The sequence below is a fragment of the Corapipo altera genome, unplaced genomic scaffold, assembly GCF_003945725.1.
Source record: "Corapipo altera isolate COAL_440 unplaced genomic scaffold, ASM394572v1 61411, whole genome shotgun sequence".
NCBI classification, from domain to species: Eukaryota; Metazoa; Chordata; class Aves; order Passeriformes; family Pipridae; genus Corapipo; species Corapipo altera.
In genome coordinates, this window is record NW_020884875.1 from 6814433 (window position 1) to 6838386 (window position 23954).

Sequence of the window (23954 nt, forward strand, 5' to 3'; positions counted from 1 at the left end):
ACTTGAAATGTATACGTATCTCTTAGTAGTTTCCCTAAGGGTGTCATGGTACTTTCAAAGGTGAAGGTTCAGTGGGAAACTCTCAGTGATTCATACACCCATTCCCTCGCTTCTAGTTTCACTCCTTATCTGATTGTAGCAGGCAGATTTCCCACATACCTACGCTTTACCAAAATACAAAAAGAACTGTAGTTTGGATAACATGTTCTTAGTGTTTATTAGTGCATATGGACATTAATGATGGCAGTTTGTAGAAAATACTAGATCTCTAGAGACACTCTTTTTTGCTTACCAGGACATCAGGTATTTTTTTTCCTTAGCTTTTCATATCCTGTTGTCACTGGCAGTGGTTATGTCCAGACAAGATAGATTTATAACAGACACATGCAAACACAGTGGAGAAGGGCAATAGCAAGCAAAAAGGCTGCTTACAGATATTGAAGAAGTATTATAAAATTATGATGAGAAAAGCCCAGTCAAATCTGTTAGATGCAGGAGTTTGCATGGCAGTTCAGCTCCCATCACTCAGCAAAATTATTAGATATGTCAGTCTCAATTCAGATTAGAAGCACTGGAGTACAAGAGCCTGCCAAGCCACTGACTTCACAGAGAAACTTATAAGCACCTTTTTGTTAACTGACTAAGCTACATCTGGAGTTTGTAGTCCCCTTTCTGTCATTACCTGCTTTTGGAAGTGTACTGTAGAAACTCACTCCCATGCTGGTTAGATACTTACTAATATCCAGCACAGAGGCACTCAGGGCTAGTTTATACTCACTTGTTAATGTCCAGTGTCTGCTCCAGTTTACATCAGTCTAAATAGTTCTCATTGCATGATGGCCAGATTACTATCTAGCGAAACAAGCTCATGTTTTGCTTACTGTTTTTTGTGCCTTTTGTTTCATTTGGTTTTGATTTTTTAAATTTTTTTGTCATAAAATAAACTCTTCCTTCTTGTAATCTTCCTAATAAACTTTCTGTGTATTTTCCTCTTTGAACACAGGTTTCGTAAACACCCTTGACCAGAATTGTCACTAATGGTGTCTCAACAGGGCCCTAGACAGTGGCATTAGTATTTCACTTTGTCTCTTGGCCTGATGCAACTGCTCTGGCAAATGAGAAGTTGCACAGTCTTTCCTAGTCTCATGCCCCTGAGTGCTGTACTAACCAGAACAAATAGCAGAAACCTTTAGCTGTCTCATCTTCATTCTCTTTCATACCCCCTGGTAAATCCAAATTCATTTTTCCTGGAGTGCCTGGGCTGACACAGCTTTTATTTTTTCTTGTCAGAGCTGCACTATTTTGGTGGCCTCTTAACAGCCTGTGTTAGATCAACCTACTTAGGACTGTATCTCTGATTTTGCCACTATTTAGAGAAAGAGATTTTAATGTACTATCTAGACTGGTAACTAGAAATATGTTTCTTAAGCTACCCTTTTCATGGAGAAAGTAAATTTCCAGAACTGTTTTTTACCTACCCTAAATTCTTCTGTCCTGGACAGCTGCTACCAGTGTGGCCACAGTCATGATAGTTCTGTTGATATGAGGCAAATAGAGCTTCTTTGAAGTGTTTTAGACCTCACCTTTCAGTATCTTTTTGATATTTCCCAACTTGGCATTTCAGTGTGCTGCTTAAAAAAAACTTTGCATTTCTAGCTACATGTTTCAGACTGTAGTTAGGTCGTGATATATTTACAGATATACGTGACTCTAACCTCATAATACCTTGAAGCAGATAAGCTTCTCCTGATGCTGCCAAGTACATTAGTTTACAAGCTGTGCTCTGCAGATGGCTGGCAATCAGTAAATTCCAAATAAGTGGCCAGTGCATTGTTTACTGAACTCAGTTAAGCCTTATTAATTGGTCAGTTAAAAAATAGATGATAAGGATTTGTGAGAATTAGCTGTGGTCTGCGTCTGTGGAAACTGATGTATTCGTTGAGATCCCACCAAAAGCACAGGAGGTTAAGCAACTTGCCCAAGATGTAGGAAAGAAGAAAACAACAGTCATAGGATGCCTCTGAAAGAGTTAAAAATAAAATCCAATATCTAGATTATTAGTCTGATATTTTACCTAGAAAATAATTAATTTCTTCATGACTGGGTTATATTGCCACAATGTATATATATATATATATACACACACACATATATATATAAGTGCGTTGTGGTAACATTTTAACTACTTTAATGATGTAATTTGATCTACCCATGAAAGACAACTAATGTGCAGTGTCACTCACTTGCACATCCTGTGTACAGTTTGATGAATTACAGTCATTGCATTTTTCCATTGTATTCCCTTGTTTCAATATCCAGTTGTTATGTTTGACTAATCATATTTTACAAAGGCAGAAAGATCACCTTGCAAAAGGCTACATGTACAGGGAACTCTGTTTTTATTAAAATATCAACTGAATTCAGTTTCTTTTTAGAAAGCAATAGAAATGTATGTATTTCTACCCTGTATCTAGAAAAGGACTGTTGCTCTTTCCATTGAGACCAAATTGTTCTAAAATAAACCTACCATTTGTGTCTGGTCAGTGTCATTTCACTTCAATCCGATTCAAAGGATCTGTTAAAATGAACCTCAGTTACCCCTCCTTCAGGGGTGGGTTGTAACTGTTTATAGAAAAGCGGTCTTGCTCTTTGAAAGAACTGTAAATTAGCTAGTCAGTGTCTGTCTATCCTTATTGTAGATAGAAACAAGGCATTTTCCCTGGGCTTAATATTGATCTTTTCCTTTAAGACATGCCTGTTATTAGAGTTGTTAAAAGATAACAGTATATTTGTGAAAGGAATATAGGAATGAATTTCAGTATTTTCAGTCTCAGGTTTTCTTGCCTTTTGCATCATATTTTCCATGGGCAATTCATTCTGTGTTAAGCATCCAGAGTGGGGTGCACATAAAAGTGCAAACCGAAGTCATGTGCAGGCCAAGGAGGTCACAGCATGCTGCTCTGCTGAAAAGTTGTTCAAATTCTATCAAAGAATGAGGTCCTCGAAGGCATAAAGAATAACAGAGCCAAATGATTTGTCATTATCATGAAGGTGGCAGGTAAACACAGAGTTTTTCAGACATTTTTTCTCAACCCTGCTGTGTTTTCACCTGTTCTTTTGGGATCGAGGAAACAGCTGAACATGAGACTTGAAAAGTATCTGGATCTGATATAGAAAACTCTGCTTAATGATTAAACTTGCTTAAGCCCCTAAATAATACTCGTTTAAGGAATTTAGAGATGTGCTGTAAGCAGGGAAGCACACAAAGCCATCCTTTTTTGTTCTTGCACCGTATTCAAGCTGGCAACATAGCTCCTTCCAGCTTCGATAAGGAACAGGCATGTGAGACTTCTTGACTATAGGTTTTCTGTTCGTTGTCTTGAGATTAGATTTCCCCGTGGGCTTTCAAGTCTGTCCTAAGTCCTCTAGGAGGTAGCTTGAGACTGCCTTTGGTGCTAACACCCTAATGCATGTAGGGATACGAATAGGGACTCATTCTACAAAAAACCCCAAAACAAACCAAACAACCAAGTTTGCAATTTGCTTATGAAAATAACCTTATAAATTTTCTCTTCGATTTTACTAATAAGGGCCAAACTGTACTGAAGAGAGAACTCAATGTGTTTCGTTGGAAGTGATGCTTGTTTAATATATCCATTTAATACTTGAGAAAAGAACTTTGTCAAAATAAAGGTAAGAGTTTTGCTTTATGGAAACAGAATATCATAACATTAGAGAGGTTTATTTGGTTCTCATCTGTGTATGTAGTGTTTAATTAAAGATCGGAACAGGGCTTTCCTAGTGATTGTTTCCAGCATTGTTTCCAAAGGAGGAACGTATCATCAGCACTAGCTTCTTCACATTTCTTTTACAGATGCCTCTAGTAGTAGGGACAAATACTGTTAGGAGTGAACTGAAATATTAATACCTCAGGAAGTGGACTACAGTGCATTCCATATTTACTTTAAGTCAGCAACTTGCATTTAAGAAGGAGAAGCACTTCAGGCTTATTCACAAGGCTGGAGAGGACCAAGCATGTAGATTTCCCTTACAGCAGAAAAATAGAGATTCCTCTAGAGAATCATTTAGAAGAGGAGCCTAATGTAAATTGTGCTTGGAAGAATCTATCTCTTTGTTTACTACAAAATGAATGAGTTTTGGAAGTAATGGCAAAGCCTTAGCACCTATGCTGAGTTTAATGTATCTTCACACTAGTGTAGGCACTAGTACTTTTCTAAAACTCATTTGGGTTTTGGACACAAGAAAGGATCATTACCAGCAGTCTAGGGAGACTGGCTCTCTAGGCTAAAGTTAGTCTCTCCAAACAGTTTGAATTGCTAATGATACCTCACTAATCCTATTGGAGAAATTAGTCCTTTCCTCTGCCTTTTTTTAAAGACATTTTAATCAAACTATTGCATGGATAGTGCACATAACCATGTTAATTTAGAGGAGCACTGGAATTTCTCTGTGGGTGGAGTCTATGTTTAAAACTATCCATGTGAAACACACGCAGGAAGGCTACACAATGTGCGAGGTTTAGGAGGACTATTATTAGATTCCAGGTCTCCCGATTTCTCTGCTCACTGAATCATACTGTTAATCAAGTGTTAGGCATTAAAGTAAGTGTGGATGAATTGTAAGCCACATAGGACTGAGGGCAGCAAATGGAATGAAAGATAAGACCTCTTTTTGTAAATCTTAAGCAAATTGAAGAAGCTACATGGAAGTCTTCTTAGGAGATAAAATCAAGAAAGAATATGATGCTCCTTCTTGCAACAAGTGGTGACTACTGGCTTCAGCTGCTGCATAGCAGAGGGAAGCCAGAACAGTGATGAAACAGGCTGGTGGGGCAAGGGCACAGGTTACACACTGGCATCTGCAACCACTGCAGTCTTTTGCAGTCTGATGGACTTCATTGACTTGTCATTGCAAATTGTACACAACATTAGCATGGCCTTTACTGCTTTATAGCCAGTTGTGATTAGACTGGTATAGACAGCATTTGATTTTCTTTTTCTCACATTCTAAGCAAAATATCTCCAAATAGTTATACAATAAGGGAGAGTAGGGAAGGTTTTTGTCTTTCCTATAGAAATCAGAAAGCTGAAAAATTAGTAATGTGCATGTTTGGTAATATTTAGGGTTTTGAACTAAAGCTTCTTTGTTGCATGCCTGTGGAAGAAGTGATTAAATTTCAAGGCCAATGCAAATACTTAGGTTGCAAGCATGTAGGTACCCAAGGCTACATTTAGTGAAGAAGGTAATTCTGAAATCAAATTCTGAAATCAAATGGTCACTACTATATTATATATTAAATATATATCTTACACTGAATTTTCTTTTAAAAGCTTCCTACTTCCATTGTCTTCTTTGGGACTTTTTGTCTCCATTCCTATAAGCCTCTTCAGTAGCCCAAAGAAGCTGGCATACTGTTATTTGTGCTATGAAACAGCAGAATTAGCTCAGAAAATTTATGCACTAATTAAAATTCTGCTGAGAAGGTGGGTCAGTGTACAGCCCTCACCCTGATTCCAGCTGTCCTTTCTGATTGCCCAAATGCACTCTCAGATGCCTGACTTAGAAAGCTTTTACATGACCTGCTTTTCTGTAAACCTTCTTGTTTGGATATGGTGTCTGTCCTTCTGTCTCAAATCTGTATGCAAAAGTGTTGCCCTGAGAATAATCACATTCAAAAAACTTAAGGTCTGCCACAGGCTCTCAAAATAATTGAGGTTTTTTTTTAGAAACCATGTGAGGTGTCCCTGCACATAGCTGCCACTTATGATAATGTTGCATTAACAGTGGAAATTCAAAAAAATATAAAATATACTAGTACTAGAATAAAATCAAGACCTTATTTTAGAGGTATATACCCAACTCACTGTTTAATCGTATAATAACTAAAATCTGGTAAAGGCAAAATACTTTGGGTGAGTTTATAGCCATGGCAAAAGACAAAAACATATTTAGAGTAAAATAAATGGTTCAAGAATTTTATTAGGTGTAAAAGTTACTCAGCTTTTGCTTGGAAATATACCTACTGTATCATAAAGCAGCACTGATGTCTTATATCCTTCTTGTACAAGTGAAATATCTTCATCTATATTCTGACCGTCAGTTTCATTCATCACATTTTCTGAAGTCAGATCTTTTTAGTTGTGTACTGAGAAACTGCCCTGGATTTTTAGTATTTTTGCTTTTTGTTTTGGTACTAGTCACCAGTGATGCTTACATCCTCTTTTGCTTCCAGAACTATTACTAGATAAATTAATCATAAAAAAAGAGTTAGATCTCTGTGAACTTCTTCTCGAAGTTCACACTGAAGCGTACACATTAGTAATATTTCAAGTAGGTGTTCTTCTTGAACTTCATTGATACATGGTATGAAAAACTCCAATAAAATCTAAATGTTTCGAGTTTTGTATGATACAAGAAACCATAAACTATTTCTTTTTATTTTGAATTACAGATGTCATCCGTTCAAGATTCCAAATATGGCCAGAAAGATACATCTGACCAGAACTTTGATTACATGTTCAAACTGCTTATTATCGGCAACAGCAGTGTTGGGAAAACCTCATTTTTGTTTCGATATGCTGATGATTCCTTTACGTCTGCATTTGTAAGCACGGTTGGGATCGATTTCAAAGTAAAAACAGTTTTCAAAAATGAAAAAAGAATTAAGCTACAGATTTGGGTAAGCTAAAAATAATAATTCTGTGAATTAAGCAAGCTGTAGCAGTTTGATAGCATTTACAGTACTACAGGTTTACATTGAATGTCATGACCCTTGGAGAGAGAGAGAGAGAGAGCGCACAGTAATGAAAAAGCATTTAATTATTTCTTGTGTAATTTTTCTGTCTTGAATAATAGAATGGAGACAGTATTTTTAAGGTATTGAAGTACAGTGGTTATATATTCTGAATTGAATTCCTTTAGGAAATAATACAGGTTAACACAAATTGATATCTGTGCAGTGAGATATAAACAGCTTTGCAATATATAGGCTATTGAAAGTGATAAATGTTACATCAAAGTACCTTGAAATATCAGTTTTAGGGTCTGGTGTATTCCCATAACAAATTATGAATTCATGTAGAAGCTGTGATAGTGAATGCATAACAGAAGGTATAACTTTTTACTCTGTTAGTTATGTTTGTCATCCTGATCACCTGAAACATCTTCCTTCTTCTACTGAGGAATACTGCAAAGGTATAGTGTTGCTAAGGCATTCCTTGCCTACACCCTAGAGATAATAGAACAATGCCTAATGTAGAAAAGTGTGATGCCAGGGAATAGATGAAACAAAATGATATCCAAAACTTATTTCATAAAATCATAGAATATTCTGAGTTGGTTAGGACCCACAAGGATCATTGAACACCTCACCTGGTCCTGCACAGGACAGCCCCAAGAATCACACTTTGTGCCAGAACACATTATCTAAACACTTCTTGCACTCAGACGGGCTTGGTGTTGTGACTGCTTTCCTGGGGAGCCTGTTCCAATGCTCAACCACCCTCAGGGTGAAGAACCTTTTCCTAACATCCAACCTAACCCAACCGACTCATCTTCAGGCCATTCCCTCAAGTCCTGTTACTGGTCACCACAGAGGAGAGATCAGTGCCTGCCCCTCCACTTCCCTTCATGAGGAAGTTGTAGACTGCAATGAGGTTTCCCCTCAGTCTCCTCTTCTCCGGGCTGAACACACCAAGTGCCCTCAACCACTCCTCATATGTCTTCTCCTCTAATAGCTTGATGACCTTCTTATATGGAGGCATCCAAAACTACACACAAAACTACACCAGTGCAGAGCAGAGCAGGACAATCCCCTTGTCTTGCCAGTGATGCTGCACCTGATGCACCCTGGATTTGGGTGGATTTATGACAGATTTGTTGATGCTTGCATCTGCTAGTTCTTGGGTGTTACACACTAAAAGGAGAGGGAGGAATAGCAGGACATTTAATAATGTGAGATCTGGAGTTAACGCTTCAGGTCTTCGCTATCTTCCTGGGGTGCTTGAAGATTTTGAGCAGTCTTTCCTTGGTGAGACATTCGTAACAGTTGAGGTTTTTTTGGTTCATGAATACAAGTAATTTAAAATTCATTTAATGATGGGCAGTCATTAAATCTCAGAAAACCTTAGATCAAATCTGAGCAGTTGTTTGAACATTATTTGAACAGCAGATAAATTGAGTATCTTTTCAATGTGGCACAAAGGAGAATTTTCCAGAGCTTCCTAGGGCCTATCTCATTCAGGTTTTTTTAGATAGGCTTCAGCCCTTGATATATCAATTTGTGCCCTCTAGGAACATACATGTTTTGCTTCTCAATTGTTTTAAGCTTAGGTTATTGCTATTATCATTAGTGAAATAGTACTACATACTAGGTAACTGTATATCATATGCATGCTTTCACTTAGTAACATGCTGGTTTCATTGTAGTAATGTTGGAGATCACATCAACATTGCCTTTCTTTTTAATAATGGAGAAATTGAATTGTGTTCATATTATAGTCTTTACACAGTTCTTATTTTAATCATCAAGTATCCACTACAATAGATTTTATTGTTCATGTCTCTCCTAGCAAAAGCAGCAGTGCCAGTTTATGATGTTGTAGTAATGTGATTAGCATATTTTTCGTCTCTTCACATCAGAGTACAAATATGTGCTTGGCTCAAAGTTGTCCAGTGATCTAGGTGTGTTCAGGTCTATCCACAGCATAGAGGGGATGTAGCAGTAGAAATCTTTCAGCTGGAATGAACTTCCAGTTCTAGCAAAATCTGCATTTTGTTGTTCTTTGTATGGCATTAGCATTCGGAGTCCAAACATGCTCTGACAGTCCTTGCCTGAAAAAACCTGCAACCAAAATGAGTGAAACAAACCCAAGAGCTCCATGTGCCTTACAGAAGAGGAAAGAGAGGCACAGAGCATAGAAGCGACCTTCCTGCTTCAACTTTAGGTGAAGAGTCACATGCCAGGATGTAGGCACATGAGTAGGATTGGAGAGAAGACTTCAGATTCATGCTAAAGGTTTTTATCCTAGCCAGCATTGCATCTTTCTTTGTGGTAGTGTGTTTTTTTTCCCAACTAATTTTTTAATGCCAGTTCTTAAAAGGTCTTGTCATTGCCAAATCAGCTCAAATTGCACAGCTCACTATAGCTGTTTAGATGGAGTATTTTGCATTGAAGCATTGCTTTACAGTTAACCTTGCTAGTAAATTGGTTGACTGTTGCATTTATGGGACCTTCAATAAAGTCAGTAAACAAGTAAAGAGTCTCAGAAAGCTATTCTAGTGCACAAAATCTGAAGTAGAGCACTGTTACCCCTTCTCATAAGCTATATCAACAGCAGTATTGTTCTTAACATGTAGTATCTATATATGTAACTTGTGTCTATATTATGTTATATTATTATTTTTCTTGTGTTATGCAGATATCTTTCTAAAATGAAGAGTACTCCTGCAATATCCATTTGAATTTCAAACTGCACATATGAAAGACTATTTATATTAGATGAAATATAAAATTGAGCGAGTCATACCGAGTGTGATTTGATGTTAATACTGAGTAGAACATGCATGAGGTTATAACACTTCCTTCAAAATCAGTGGCAAGAATTTGATGACATCATGTGATAACATATTCAGCATAAATGAAATAAAATATTATCAAAAATCTCAGTTTTGTATAGTCAGAAGAAGCTGGAAGTGCGACTTTAAAATGTGTTCTGAATGACAAGATCAGAACTGAATTACTTTGCCATGCACTTAACTGAAGGAATACCTGGAATGATGCTGCTCTGGCAGTAAAGTGCAGAAAGTGTAAATAGTAATGCTGTTAAGCCACTAAAATTCCCTAGCTAGAGCATGGTTAATCCAGCATTTGTCCTGTTACAATTTTGTACACATTCCCCTAGGGTAGACATTTAAACTTCCTGTTTAATAGTGCTTTTAGCATGATACTTTGTGTTCAACTTGGAGTATGTTGGAGCTTGCTGATTTCCAGAGAGTAAGATTTTCATATGCTTACGAGGGAAGGATACAAGTTTGTTGAAAAGTCGATACGGGCATTGAAGGAAGCAGAGTCACTACTTATTAATAAAATTCACTGTGTGATTATCACAGATGAACTAGGAAGGGTTAACAGGTTGAAGGCGGTACTGTCTTCCATATTCGGATGCCCTGCAGGTCTTTAGTTTGTTTGAGGTTTTTCTTGCTTGGAGGGAATGGTATCTTATTCTTGAATAAGATTTGAAAGAAGAATTGTGTTCTTTCGTAGTTCAAGTCAGAGAGGATGGGGCTCAGTCTAGTCCTTATTGTTACATCTATTTCATGTGGTAAGAAAGAGCCTGCTGGAAGCACTGTAACATTTGCTTGTTTTCCTCCTGAGCCAAACACCTTCTTTCAAGCAATATTTATTACTGGGTTTGAGAGAGGTTCAGAGTTCAAGTGCTATATTCATTAATGATAGCACATTACGATGTCATAGGACCATGAGCAGGCTCTGAAATTTTGTTTCATTGCATATTATAAATATGACAACCTGGTATGGATGTTAGGAAGACATAATATTAACATGTTTCTTACATGAGAGAGTGTGTGTGTGTGTGTGTGTGTGTGTGTGTTAGAAGGGTGTGTAGGAGTACCAGTTTGCATGAAAATTACCTTGGTATTGAAGTTTGTAGGGGTATCCTAAAAGTATGTTACAAGTAAGCTACAAGTGTGGAGGCAGTAAAATATTGCAGAAATACCTTGTAACAATGACTGGCTATAAGCATTAGTGCAAGAATCACTAAATACACTGGTTGAGTAGAAAAGTGGTGAAAACTGAAGCAATAAAAGTGGAGATAAGAGTAGCATGTGGAGACAATGGATAAAGAATGTAGCAAATGCTTCATCTCCGGATTTTCAGATCCTGACTTTGACATATCTGACTCATGTAAGTGTTTTTAATTGGTATGACAGCCACTGCAAAGTGTATTGCATGATTTCTTTCTCAGCTGCTGATGCAAATCTGTAGCTGCTGCTTTGAATACTTAGCCTTTTTAGATGAGGATAGTAAATATCTAATATAAGAAATAAAATTTCCTCATCTCAGCTAGAAAATCCAATGTGTATATTGTAATAGACAAAGTAATTCGAAGTAGTGCATAATCTACAGTAATGTAGAATTATAGAATCAGGGAGTATGCTGAGTTGGAAAGGACCCATGAAGATCATCTATTCCAACTCCTGGCCCTGCACAGGACAACCCAATTATCACACCATGGGCCTGAGAGTGTTGTCAAAATGATTCTTGAACTCAGACAGGCTTGGTGCTGTGACCGCTTCCCTGCAGAGCCTGTTCCAATGCTGAAAACTGCAGGGATTTGGGATTTCTTTGGATCCAGCTATATTAGTAAATTGAGCATACCAAAACTGTCTTTTGGCGTTGAATCCAGCTGGCATGGAATAGCTTTTGTTCATATGTTTAAACTCTTTCAGTCTCTGAAAGAGAATGGACACATCCAAATCTGTCCTTAGCTAAGCCCTAGTCCCTGCCCAGGAACTGTTAGGTGTGGTGCTAGCAAGCCTGGGTCAAAACCATGCCAGAAAACATGCTAGCAGTATGACAGAATAGACAAATTCAATAGCCTTGAGATGCTACTTGGCACAACTTGTAACTTTGCTGTTACAGACATGGCCTGAAAGGCAGCAGGTCCAGCCAGCCATGGGTAAGGCTGACCTGTTTGTTGTTTGATAAGCAATGCAATGTGTTCACAAATATCAATCTGTCACAAGGCCCTAAAGGAACCATTCCTGAGAAAAGATCATTAGTGAAGAATTTAGTTACAACAGACAGAACGGAATCTCTTTCTGGACTTTTCCTGTTAGCTGAAACAAGGTGAAATTCTGGGAAGCTTTTGTTTAGTTCTAAGCTGCCCTTCAAGAGACCAGTGTTACCCTAGTTGTAGTTAGATATGGTTTGCCTAAATTATTTCCTTTCTTTTCCTTTGCTTATTTCTACACAATACAAATCTTTAAAGAGCCTGAAAGTTTTGAGATAGGACCCTATTTTCATACTGCTGTATTATTTAATATGGTGCTTCTTGTATATTCATTGCAAGCAGTTCCACTTATGTGTAAGTCATATTTCTCATACTTTATTTCTCAGAAATATTGGCATTCATTAATCATTATTTTTCCATAATTGTTTTTTTCCTATTTCTCATAGCATCTGCAGATTTAAACAACAGATATTGAAGATTTGTACAGCCAAGGGACAGCCTATTATAATATAGACAGTACTATTTTGTTCAGATCTCAGTCAGAGAACTGCCATGAGCTTTTAACCTTTGTAAGCTTGAGGGGGGTCTTAGTTACTTCCAGAAGTTGTATATTTCCTGAATTTAGGGATTCTTAGTGCTCTCTTTACCTTACCCTGTTTATTCTGTATTCTGTTTCCTCTGCTTGTTTTTCCGTTTATATTAACGTTGCACGCATGAGTCCGATTCAGCTCAGATTTCCCTTGTTTTACATAAGTAGCCAAGAAAAAAAATGGTTGAATGGTTCATTCTCAGCTATTCAAGTGGGAATGAACAGGTAAAAAAGGGAGATACTGCTTACCTAAAAAGTAGAAAAGACTGCTTGTCTTTTCTCTAAACTTTAGTAGATGCTAATAATTTATATAATCTATATAATGTATAAAAATGTAAATAATTTATATAGCTTGGACGTTAAAAGCATCAGAGCATAGGGAAATATAAGCAGAGACTGGAAGACAATACATGCACTGCTATGTGAAGTTTGACTGAAATTGCTCATATCAACGAGGCATGATGTGAAACAGCACTGAAGAGTGTGAGTGAAAAGAGTTTGTGAGACAGGGCACCATAAATGGTGTAAAAATCAGGAAAAAACTGGAAATAGTGAAAAAAATACAGGAAAAAAATGCACTCATTAAAAGTTTTTTGCAAGAAATGCTGCCTTGTCATCTACTCAATGTGTAAAATATAGATGCATCTGCTATAAACAATACATGTCTTGTAAAACTAGTTGTATTTCTTATATAGAACCAGGGCTCAGTCTACAGTGCCAAAGATTTTGTAAATGTAAAAGACATGTTCATCTCAGACAGACTTCAGAGCAAAGAGTGCATGCTTTGTGAAACAGGCCATGCTGGCCAGTGATGCCACTGTTAAAATTGGTATGCTTTTAGTTGAGGTCTAGCACTGGTTGTTCAAATATTGATGAGATATTATGATTTTACTGCTATAAAAAGCACCTGTCTTGCGGGTTTCATAACCGACTCTAAATCCAACTCAGAAAAAAGGGTGGTGCCTATTAATTCAGCACCCTGTCAAGAGAGCCCTCTGTCCTGATCCTCTGTGCTTGCTCTAAAATACACACCAAAGTGGTTGCAAACTCCTGGCCTCACATAGTTTGGAGAGAAAATGAGAGGTAAATGTCAATTCTCTAACTGCAGCCAGCGTTAAATTCCCCTATTTTCCCCAATATTCCAATGGTTTTTTTAAAGCCTTCTAGAATTTTGGGTCAAACTTTTCACTCTTTTTTCAAGTTCTGTGCTTTACAGAACCCTCCATTGCCTATTTAAACAATTTTGCCGCATAGCTTTGCTTGCAGCATAGAAATCAGGTCCCTGTGACCAGCTGAACAGTATATATATCATTGCGGGACTTTAAATATTCTCTGACAAAGACTTCTGTTATCAGTAAAATGACACATCTATATTCAAAGGCAAATATTAATTGGAAAGAAAACGTGGCATTTAGCATAATTGAGATTCTACATAAGGCTTATCTCACTGTTCAAGTGGAAGCTTCCATGGGAATTCTTTAAGAGAAACTGAGCTAGTGTAAGACACTTTCTAGAACACTTTTCTATAGTGTGTCTTAGGCAGTTTTCTTCATTGGACTCCTGGGAAATGCATACTGCCATGGTTTAGGGCAACAAATTATCAGACTGCCAGATCTCAGATAATTGCAGCTCTCCCCAACCTGTGACCAGGCAGTCTGGTATAACATTTTTTCAGCTGCCTTTGTCTTCCACATTGTTTTTCCTCATTGTTCCACGATGATTCACGTTGCCTTCCGCATTCCACTTTGGCAAGTCACCAGCTTTTCCCATGTCAGGAAGCATATACCAGTGGAAGAACTGTAATAAACCAGCACTTACATGAGTGCAAACATCATATGAATGCTACACAGGCTTCCTAAAACCTGGCGATGAGAAATGGAAAGATATTATAGAATGTTTTGTACATGTGTACCTGAAGATCAAGATCTTTGATTTCGCTTGATGAGATTTTCCTTCTCATCCTTCCTAGTCTGGATGGGAAGGAAATAAGGAACAGAATGAGTTTTCTGTGACAGGGGTCTGAGTTAAGAACAATAACATTGTACTAAATATGAAAAACAATTCAGCTATTTTAGTTGTTCAGGCTCTATAAAATCCAGAGAAATCTGACAGTATACTTTAAACTGTTGGTGTAGCTAATACTTACTAAGCTATTATTTTAAGAAGCAAAACTAAGCCTATTTCTAAAATTAAATTCAGGTTGACAGCATTCCTTAAAGTGCAATCACCTGTGCTGCCAGTTCCCCTGAATGTGAGTTATGATTTCTATACAGCTGCAGTGAATCAACAAAGAAAAAAAATAAAGTCCATACAGGCTCCTTGCTGAATTTTAATATCATTCATGTTGTAGATTAGAGCAAAATGTTGCACTCTTACTGTGCAGTTGCTGCTTTGAAATCACAGGACCAGAGCCTTGGCCAGGAGCCATAATGTAAATACCATGAAAATAGGAGTGTAGAAATTGTATTTAAAGCTCACTTTTGCCTTCTCCTGCTGCTCAGTGCAAGCTGTTTCCCTGGGCTATGTTAGAACAGCTTGAAGTCAGTCTGAAATTATGCTGGGTTGAAAGGGGCAGGAGTGACTGAGGGAGGATGGGGGGGGTCACATGAAAGCGACTCTTTTGTATTTAATGCTACTCAATTTGCATTATGTTCTGGAAGTAAGCTTAAGTGCATTTTGTAAGAACTCAGAGCCATAAGGGGCTCTATGTTACATCAGGGTGTTTTTAGTAGCTTACATATTATGGGCAGTGCACCCATATTTTACACATGAAATTATGATATTAAACAAAACAACATCCCTGGACAATTTAGCTCTGTATTGACATTTCTATTTCTTGATTCAGCTGAGAAAAATCAATTGGGATATTGGTTGTGTTTTTTTTCTAGTAGAGAAGTTGCTTTTTCCATTTTACTTTCTTTTCAGTGTCCTTGAAGGCTAATCTCCTTCAGTCTTTTCTGAATAAATATACCGGGTTTTTGTAATCATCTAGGTATTTTCTGGTTGAATCCAGACTGTTTTATTACTCACTGCTCATAAACAAATTCTTTCCACAGTTTTTACCTGTTATGACTGTATTTATTCATTAATTGCTATTTCAGAAATACAGAAAATTTTACCTCAATTAATTCAATCAGTAACTCAAATGGAACTTGTCAGTGGTGTAATTTGCTCACTTGTTTACTCTTAAATTAGCATGGTACCTATATAGAGAGAGTTCTTACTTTTCTACCCATTAGGTTATTATTTATGTGTATTTATAAAAAGAAAAAGGAATTTCCTGTCTCGGGAAATCAGTTGTTCTGTTCTGACAGCAAGAATGATACTTGGTGGGCATTTTTTGCCCTGTGTAGATTGGATACTATTGAGTTTGGTTTATTTTATTTGGAAATAAAGCCAACTCCGCAGAAAGGAATATGAAGTAAACTCTCACAGGGGTTTCTGGTTTTCCTTTCTAGATGATTTGTTTTGCCACACTGACTAGCATGGCCTATATTCAGCTTAATGAATGATTCTAGAATGAGCTGAGCTAAAAAAAAAAGACCTGGATGTATAGTATTTCATAATTCTGTATTCACCTGTAATTAGGACATGTACTTTCTGCAGTGTCTTGAAATATTCTGGGACTGCTTATTTCTGATGTGTTCTCCAAAACATATTCAAATTCTAGTCACCTTACAAGACTTCCTAACAGCCATTAGTGCAATTTACCTCAAATATAATTTTCTTGGAGAAATCTGTGATTAGAGTTTCTTGACTTTAGTGGATATGATCACACATGAGATGGCATCACCTATGCTAACACTGAACTAAAATGGTAAGAGTAAAGTGTGGAAGCATCCCAGTTGGCTGGAATTCTTTAACTGTAGGAACAAAAGGAATCAAGGTAATTTCCTGGAGAAGACTGAGTTTAGTAATGGAAAGAAGGGTGGGTAAGGACCTAATGATAAGCTGTTTTGAAAGGAGAGGACATCAGAATTAGGATGCATTGTGAAAAAGTTTTAGGACTCAAATAGCTAGTAAACTTAATAAATAGAAGGTATATGCTAATAAAAGTTGTTAATGCTGAGAAGTCAGGAAGTTTTACCAATATAGAAGAGGGTTGGTATATGATATATAAAAAAAAATACTAACTTTCAAGTGTCAGGTAATAGGAATGGAATTTAATTGAATGGTGCGAAATTGGATTCTTTGGGAACAACAATAAGAAATTACTTTTAAAATTAGAGGTTATTTAGTTAGTAACAACTGAATAAAGGCACATCTGGATATATGAGAAAACAAAAGGATTCTTACTAACCATCCAAGGAAAAACAGTTAATATGGCTCTTGCATCTGCCTGATGAAATATTTTTAGAGGAAATAGGACTATTAATTACATTACCTACTGCACTGGAGTTATTTCGTATGCAGAAAGGAACTCCAACTGAAGACAGGTGCAGAAAAACCCTATTGTATTGCGTAGAGGAACTAAAGGAAATAGAAGGAAACAAATAATGTGAGTTTTTTACTCTAGAAAACAAAGGCAAGACTAGTGCTTTGCTTTTTGATAAAGTTCTTTTTTTCCCCAGTAAACACATTAATTTTGTCCAAAATGCACAATCCTCCTTTGAGAAACAGTTTGGATGAGAAAAAAATGTGTAGACAGTCTTGTTATTTACCTGACATCAGTGTGCTGAAGAAACCTGTAGCAAGTGAAGAGGATGGTCTGTTTAACAGACAAAGGTGTTCATGGATTGACTTAGAAAGCATGTTTGGAGTTGGCCATGGACCATTAACCTCTTGTTTAAACCAATTTCCTTTCAGAATGTCCATCCTTACAGTTACTAGTAATGGTTTTTTTCACAGCACTTCTTCCTTCAGGAATTTTGGTGAATTGAGGGGGTCTGAAGAGTGGCTGGTTGCATGCCATAAGATAGAGCTGGTGGCATGTAGAGGAGTCATGACAGAAGCATGACTCAAGGGTGATCAAAAGAAAATCAGTTAGGTTGCTGGACATGGAGGTCTGGTGGACAAAGAAGCTCCCTAGACAGTAGCTGAGTGTGAACATGTCTATCTATTGCAGGGAGGATGGATCTATTAAGGCAGAAAGACATTTAAAAGATCATATAATGTCAAGGAGGTTATAGTGCCTTTGGCTGGGAAATGGGAAGGCTGAGAAAGCCAGTATTGTGCTAATTAGAGGGGAAGAGAGGAAATGTGAAAATGAATGTCAACCTGAAGCAAGATAGTAATTAGCGGTCTGAAGGATAAAAAGACCTTACGGAAAAGTCAGGTAGTTCAGGAGAAATGCCTCTATGCTGAAGATAATGAATGCCATTATGATTGTGCAGGAACAGGAATCTTAAAAGCTAAATGGAAGAAGCAATGATAGAAGATGGAATTTGTGTATAACACTCTTAATTGGACATCAGTCTGGGGCTTAAACTCACATATATTTAGAGCTAAAATGAAGAGCACTTCTTGCTTTATTTGAAAGGCTAAGCCTCCTGAAATAAATTTCCTGTTGTAAACCAGCCATCATAAGGGCTGGTCTGTATGAGAATAATAAGCCTGTGATTTTAAATGGATAGAAAGAAGAAAAGTTGGAATTCTTCATACATTCTGTCAGTCCCATACATGTAGATAAGCAATGGAAGTTCTTGATAGAAGTTTACATGAATTAAGAGAAGTCTGGGCAAACTCAGTGAGATAATTAAGAGATATTCACTGAGCATATTTATTAGACATAGAAACTACTTCTAGCTCAGGAAACCACAGAACTGCATATGGTTGGAGGCTGGGGGTATGTTTAAAAGGATGATCATATGTATCCACCTTGTTGCGATTTTCTCTAAATATTTAATCAACACTGTTGCAGAGGATATCAACTAGCTATATTATTTTTTATCTGACCCAGCAAGACTGTCCATACATATATGTTTATTTACCTGTAAAACAGATCAGTTCTTTGCCTTCTTCCAGGAAGAGCTTCGCTGCTTTTTATGAAGCTGTATTTCCTAGCTAGAAAAGTGCAAGAAAGTCAGTCACAGCCATTTTAGTACTCAGGCCTCTGTCATGTACAAATGAGTCTTAATACTTTGAAAATAACAGGATCCAGGGAAGTAGGAATTTTACCCGCCTGTCTCTTACAACAAGATTTTTTGAGAGCTGTGTGGTAGTAGTACACAAGTAATCACAGAAGAGGTTGAAGGTGAGGCAGGGCAGGACTGTAGTCTCCCTGTTTCACCGTGGTGAAGGATGCAGAGTTGGGAATTGGGTGGATTCCAGGAAATCTCATGGTAATACTTATGCTTTGAGTCCCATTTTTAAATATTGCTAAGAGGCTAAATTTTGTATAAGTATCTTGTAGTTCCTTATAGATTACATAGTAGCTTCTTTTTTGCTAAATTATAAAATTTCTTTACTTCTTTTGAGGTCTCAGATATCCCAGTCTATTTCTATCTGAACTCCTTTAGAAACCTTAGGCCCCAGTGCACTGGTTCTTAGCCATTCGTATTTGGGGAAAGCCATACATGATCTGTGAAAGGACTGCAGATATAAAATACATTCTCACACATGTAAGCATGGAAACAAAATGAGGGAAAATTAGTAGTTTACCTTATCAGCCCAAATAATACACAAATAGATAACACACTAGCCTAGTGTATTTGGTGAGAAATAAAACCTCTTGTGGGGCATCTCACAAAAATAAGTTGAGCAGCCTTGACTTAGAAAGCCCTGTTTTTCCTCTGCAAACATAGGAGCACTACTGCCTCCTACCTGACTTGCAGTGGCCATTCTCTCTTGAGCTCACTCTTTCTTTTTTCCTTCTTCCTTTGTATAAACTATGGCGTTCACTCTGACCAGAGCACAGCCCTTGGGACTTAGTTCTTTAATATTTTCTGTTTTGTGTTGCCAGTTAGGAAGTGAAATAACACTGCATAACTTTTCTGTGTGTAAAATAAGTAAATAGGTACACCTTCTTTAAGGGTGGGAGATATTCAGGGAAGACTGGCTTAGGTGTGGATTAGGAGATTGTTGTATTTTGAACGTGTTCTGACAAGGTACTGGTGGCTATCTCTGTTGGCAATGATGAAGACACATTCATCTAATACATCTTTCGTCTCGGTGCAAAGCAATGTTTTCAGCTCACGTTGTGCTACCACAGAAAGGGTCTCAAACATGAAGCAATGACACGGGAGCACGGCATGACAGTCCTCCCTCTTACCATGGCACTTCATTTGGAAGCACATAGTTAAATCCACAGGTACAGTCCAGTAACACAGGAACATCTTCTTTAGTGGAGTTATAGACATGGCCTACATAGAATGGAAATGCTGGAAGTTTCTTTTATTTTACATATTTTTAAAAAAATGGGTAGGATCACCCACGTAAAATGTCCCTTAGTATATTTTCCATTGTTTTGTCTCATTAAATATAACTACAAACCTAAGTAATACAGGAATTTTTTTCTGACTGTCATATGGATTTTGTCAGTGGTGTATGAACAAGGGTTTTAAACGTTATTGACTGTTTCATAGTTTTTTATCATGTATATCTTTTAATAATAGAACAAATTTTCCTCTGTGGCAAATCACTTCCAAGTCTGAAAGAACCAATGTTGTTGGATTACTGTGATTCATCCCCTTGGTAACCCAAACTGTATCTCAAGGGCTGCCAGACTTCTAGCATTTTGGAGACTAATAGGCTCTGGTTTCTGTTTCTGAAAGGGATTTTGTAGTCTGACTTTGAGTAGGTTAGGGAGGAAAGAAACAAGTTTAATAGCTTTTAATGCCCTTGAAAGTCTCAATTCAAGTGATTGACTGAACCAAATGACCTGTATATCTAGCTTAGCCTTTACCTTATACTTTGCACATCTTGTACAGTCAAATTCCTTAAAATGAAATAAGAATTCAGGAAATATTTTAGCCTAATTACAGCAAGTAAACAGGTGAATTTGACAACCTTCTCTTATGTTCAAGATATAACAGTTTTATCAGGTGCTGTGTCAATTGAGTTAACAGCTACATTATATCAAAGATGACCTCTGACTATTGTATCAGAAGGATTTTCCCTTACAACTAAATTGAGTGATGTTTCTGGACCAATCCTGAAGAGATTTCCGCTCAGATTTCTAAATCTGGTAACCTTATGGACAGAACTTCCAAACCTGATGATATATGTTTCTGAGTAATTCAAACAAAAAAGCTGTCAGAGAAGTATACAGTAGCATCTTCTCATTTCATCTGTCCTGGAATTGTAAGTTGCTGTTACACTTAGGAACAAGTTGTCAATTGGTATAAATCAGTGTTCCTCCAAGGTGAAAAGAGCCAAATTAGCAAGCTTCATAAAATGGAGATATAGATTTAAGATCAGAACATGGGGGAGAGGGAGGTAACATAGAAGTGGAATCAGAAACTTAAGGTCTTAGTAAACTAAGAAGTTAGAAATCTACCATGGCTCTATAATTGGTCATCAGAAAGTACTTAATTCTGTACTAAAATGCATGTCTAAAACAAAAGTTCAGTGTAAAAATTTCCTTTCTGGAAATTAAACAGAGAAAGAAGTAGGAATAAATAAAGTAAAATAGATGCCATTTTCGATAGCTGGATCCCACCCTTATCAGACAAAAAAAAAAAGGGAAGACCGTTGAAAACAAGAACAGCCAGTGGGTGAGAGATTAATCTCATTTTAGTCATGGCTTTTCATAATTTTTGCAAAAATCTGTATGCTGTAAATTGATGACCACTAGAGCACTTTGGGCAGGTTATGAGTAGCACAAATTATATTAACGGTTCTGGGGGGGAAAACAGTTTTCCTCCTGGAGTTAAAAAAAATGGTAACCCCCAAGGGGCTTGTTACCCTTGGGATTGAGCCAACCAGCGCTCCTGCAAAATGTCAACATATCAACAAACAGACCAGAAAAGAAGAGTAGTAGTAGTTGTTGTTGGAGAAGAATGGCCATGTTGTAAAGCCATGAGGAAGGGGCCTGGAGCCCCGTTGGGGGCTATGGCCCCCCCCCCCCCCCCCCCCCCCCGGGGGGGGGGGGGGGATAAAAGAGTGAGACTGGGGGGGGAATCTGTGGGTAGGAGCTGGGGGAAGTTTCTCCACTGTAAGCAGCAGCAGAAGCAGCGACAGAGACAGCAGTGTATGGGGAACAGTGGCAGAGAGCCAGAAGGAGATAAGGAGCAGCAGAAACAAGCATGCAGCTGAGCAGAGAGGCAGAGGTCTCTAATGGAGAGAGAGAGCCAGCAACAGAGCAAGACTAAGCTCTACAGAGACAGAGTTTTGGGGTAAGAACTGAACCAAACCCCCAAACTCCTTTTGAGATCCCTTCTAAGTGGAGGGGGTAGACTCCTACTGGATGGAAGTCATAAAATGCAGCATGCACTGCAAAGAGAGAGAGCTGAGAAGCTCAAGGCGTCCTGGAGCTGGATGGGGATTGCCAGAAGGAATGCGGAGGAGGGCTTTGCCCCCCCCACTGCTCAGAGCACGGGAGCTCTGCAAGGGAGTTTGAATCCCCTTCACGAAGTCTCCTGCACTTTGTGATATGACGTGGTGAAGCGACCTTTGTCCCAGTGAGCACAGCCCACGGAAGAGAAAGACCCTCTCTTGGAGTCAAAGGGCCGAGAGGGGCTTGGAGACCCCCCTCCTGTGTACTGGCAGAGATCCAGCTACAGCGGCTGGACTTTTATTTGGAGGGAGAAGAGATTTGATCCATTGTAAATACTGCTTTATCATAGAAAAGACAGTTATGATTGTATACGATGTATTGTAATATTTATTTGTGCGGTCATTGTAATATATTTCCCTTTCCTCCCATATTGAGTCTCGTGTGTTGTCTGGAGAACCCATCTCACACTGAGTTGAGATGAGGGAAGGGGGGCTTGGACTTAAGAATTGGATTTTGGGGCTCTCAAAATACTACAACGAGACACACATGAACCAATGTATTAGTGTTATGCATGCAGAAGTCTCCTTTATCTGGCTGCCATTGGTGAGATAATGGCAATATTAAGGCATTTTTTTTGTGTATTAGAACCAGGTGCCTTTCTTCACATTCTGAATTTCATTGTCTATTAAAGAAAAGGATTTGCCAGAAGGAATATTAAGATGGATGCTAATAATTATTAATCAGGAAAGTTTAGAACTTAAAGACATGAATATGCCATCTTTCTTAAATTTTTGAGAAATTTTGAATGGGAAAAAGAGTAGCCATGGAGATGGAAATTTTAAGGAAAACAATAAGTCTTTCTAATCACATTGTGTATATATAGACTCTTGCATCCATTTTTTTTGGAAAAAAAGATAAATTCTTTATTAGATCTGATGTCTCCATGGAGACTAAATGATTGTCTGAATTTTATTGTAATTGTGGGTGTATCTTGAAAAACATTTGTGGCAGAATCAAGAATAGTCTAGAAAGTGTATACTTTTTTTGGTCCAAAAAACGGTGCTGGTGCTATATTTTTACGAAAAGGTGAAGAACTGAGAATAGAGGTACCACAGCTTGTTTTGGTGTAAGGTTATATTTTTTAGTCCTTTGAAGACGTCATAATACATGTTTCAGGTAGCTTTAAGATCCTCTGTACACCACTAACAGTTTTCAGAGGTGTTTATAAAATCATAGAATGGTTTGGGTTGAAAGAGACCAGAAAGATCATCTAGTTTGAACACCCCTTCCATAGATAGAGACACCTTCCACTAGATTGGGCTGCTCAAAGAACCATCCAGCCTGTCCTGCTTCCGGGGATGGGGCATACACAACTACTCCAGGCAGCCTGTTCAAGTGCCTCACCATCGTCTTTCCAAAGTAAAGAATTTCTTCCTAATATCGAATTTAAACTTATGCTCCTTCAGTTTAAAGCCATTCTCCCTTGTCCTATCACTTAATACCATTGTAAAAAGTCCCTCTCCAGCTCTCTTGTAGATTTGCCTTTAGGTACTGGAAAGTGCTGTAAGGTCATCCCAAAGTCTTCTCCAGGCTCAACAATCCCAACTGTCTCAGCCTTTCCTTATAGGAGATGTACTTGAGATCTCTGATCATTTTCCTTCATCTTGCTTCAACAGATCATTTTCCTTGACTTGCTTCAACAGATCCGTGTCCTTATTATGTTGGGGACCCCAAGGGGGCCTGCTGAACACACTTCTTTTGATACAGCCCAGGATAGGGTTGGCTTTCTGGGCTGCGAGCACACATTGCTGGGTCATATCCAGCTTTTCATCCACCAGCACCCCCAAGTCTTTCTCCTCAGGGTTGCTCTCAATTAATTCACTACCCAGCCTGTATTTGTGCTTAGGATTGCCCTGACCCAGGCAGAGCACTTTGCACTTTGACCTTGTTGAACTTCATGTGATCCCCATAGGCCCACCTCTCAAGCCTGTCCAGGTCCCTCTGAACGGCATCACATCCTTCAGGTGCATCAACCAAACCACGCAGCTTGGTCTCATGGGCAAACTTGCTGAGGGTGCACTTGATCCCAACATGCATGCTATAGTGTGTTGTTTGTGCTGAATGCTTCCCACGGAGAAAGAGGTTGTACTTCCTTAAATTTGATATTTTATAAACATTTCTGGGCATGATTTTTCATCAGCAAAAGCTACCTTTG

The 23954-nt window shown here is 38.0% G+C and overlaps 1 protein-coding gene across 2 annotated transcripts in view; it reads left to right on the plus strand.

Annotated features, from left to right (window-relative positions):
• RAB3C (RAB3C, member RAS oncogene family) overlaps positions 1-23954 on the plus strand; it is a 123669-nt gene that overhangs the window by 2356 nt on the left and 97359 nt on the right. The window contains exons 2-3 of one of the 2 annotated variants that reach the window (XM_027634918.1): positions 3591-3693; positions 6473-6700. In XM_027634918.1, the coding sequence (XP_027490719.1) occupies positions 6473-6700 (228 nt within the window). In that variant the 5' untranslated portion in view covers positions 3591-3693. The remainder of the gene's footprint in view (positions 1-3590; positions 3694-6472; positions 6701-23954) is intronic. The other variant, XM_027634917.1, reaches the window with a different exon arrangement.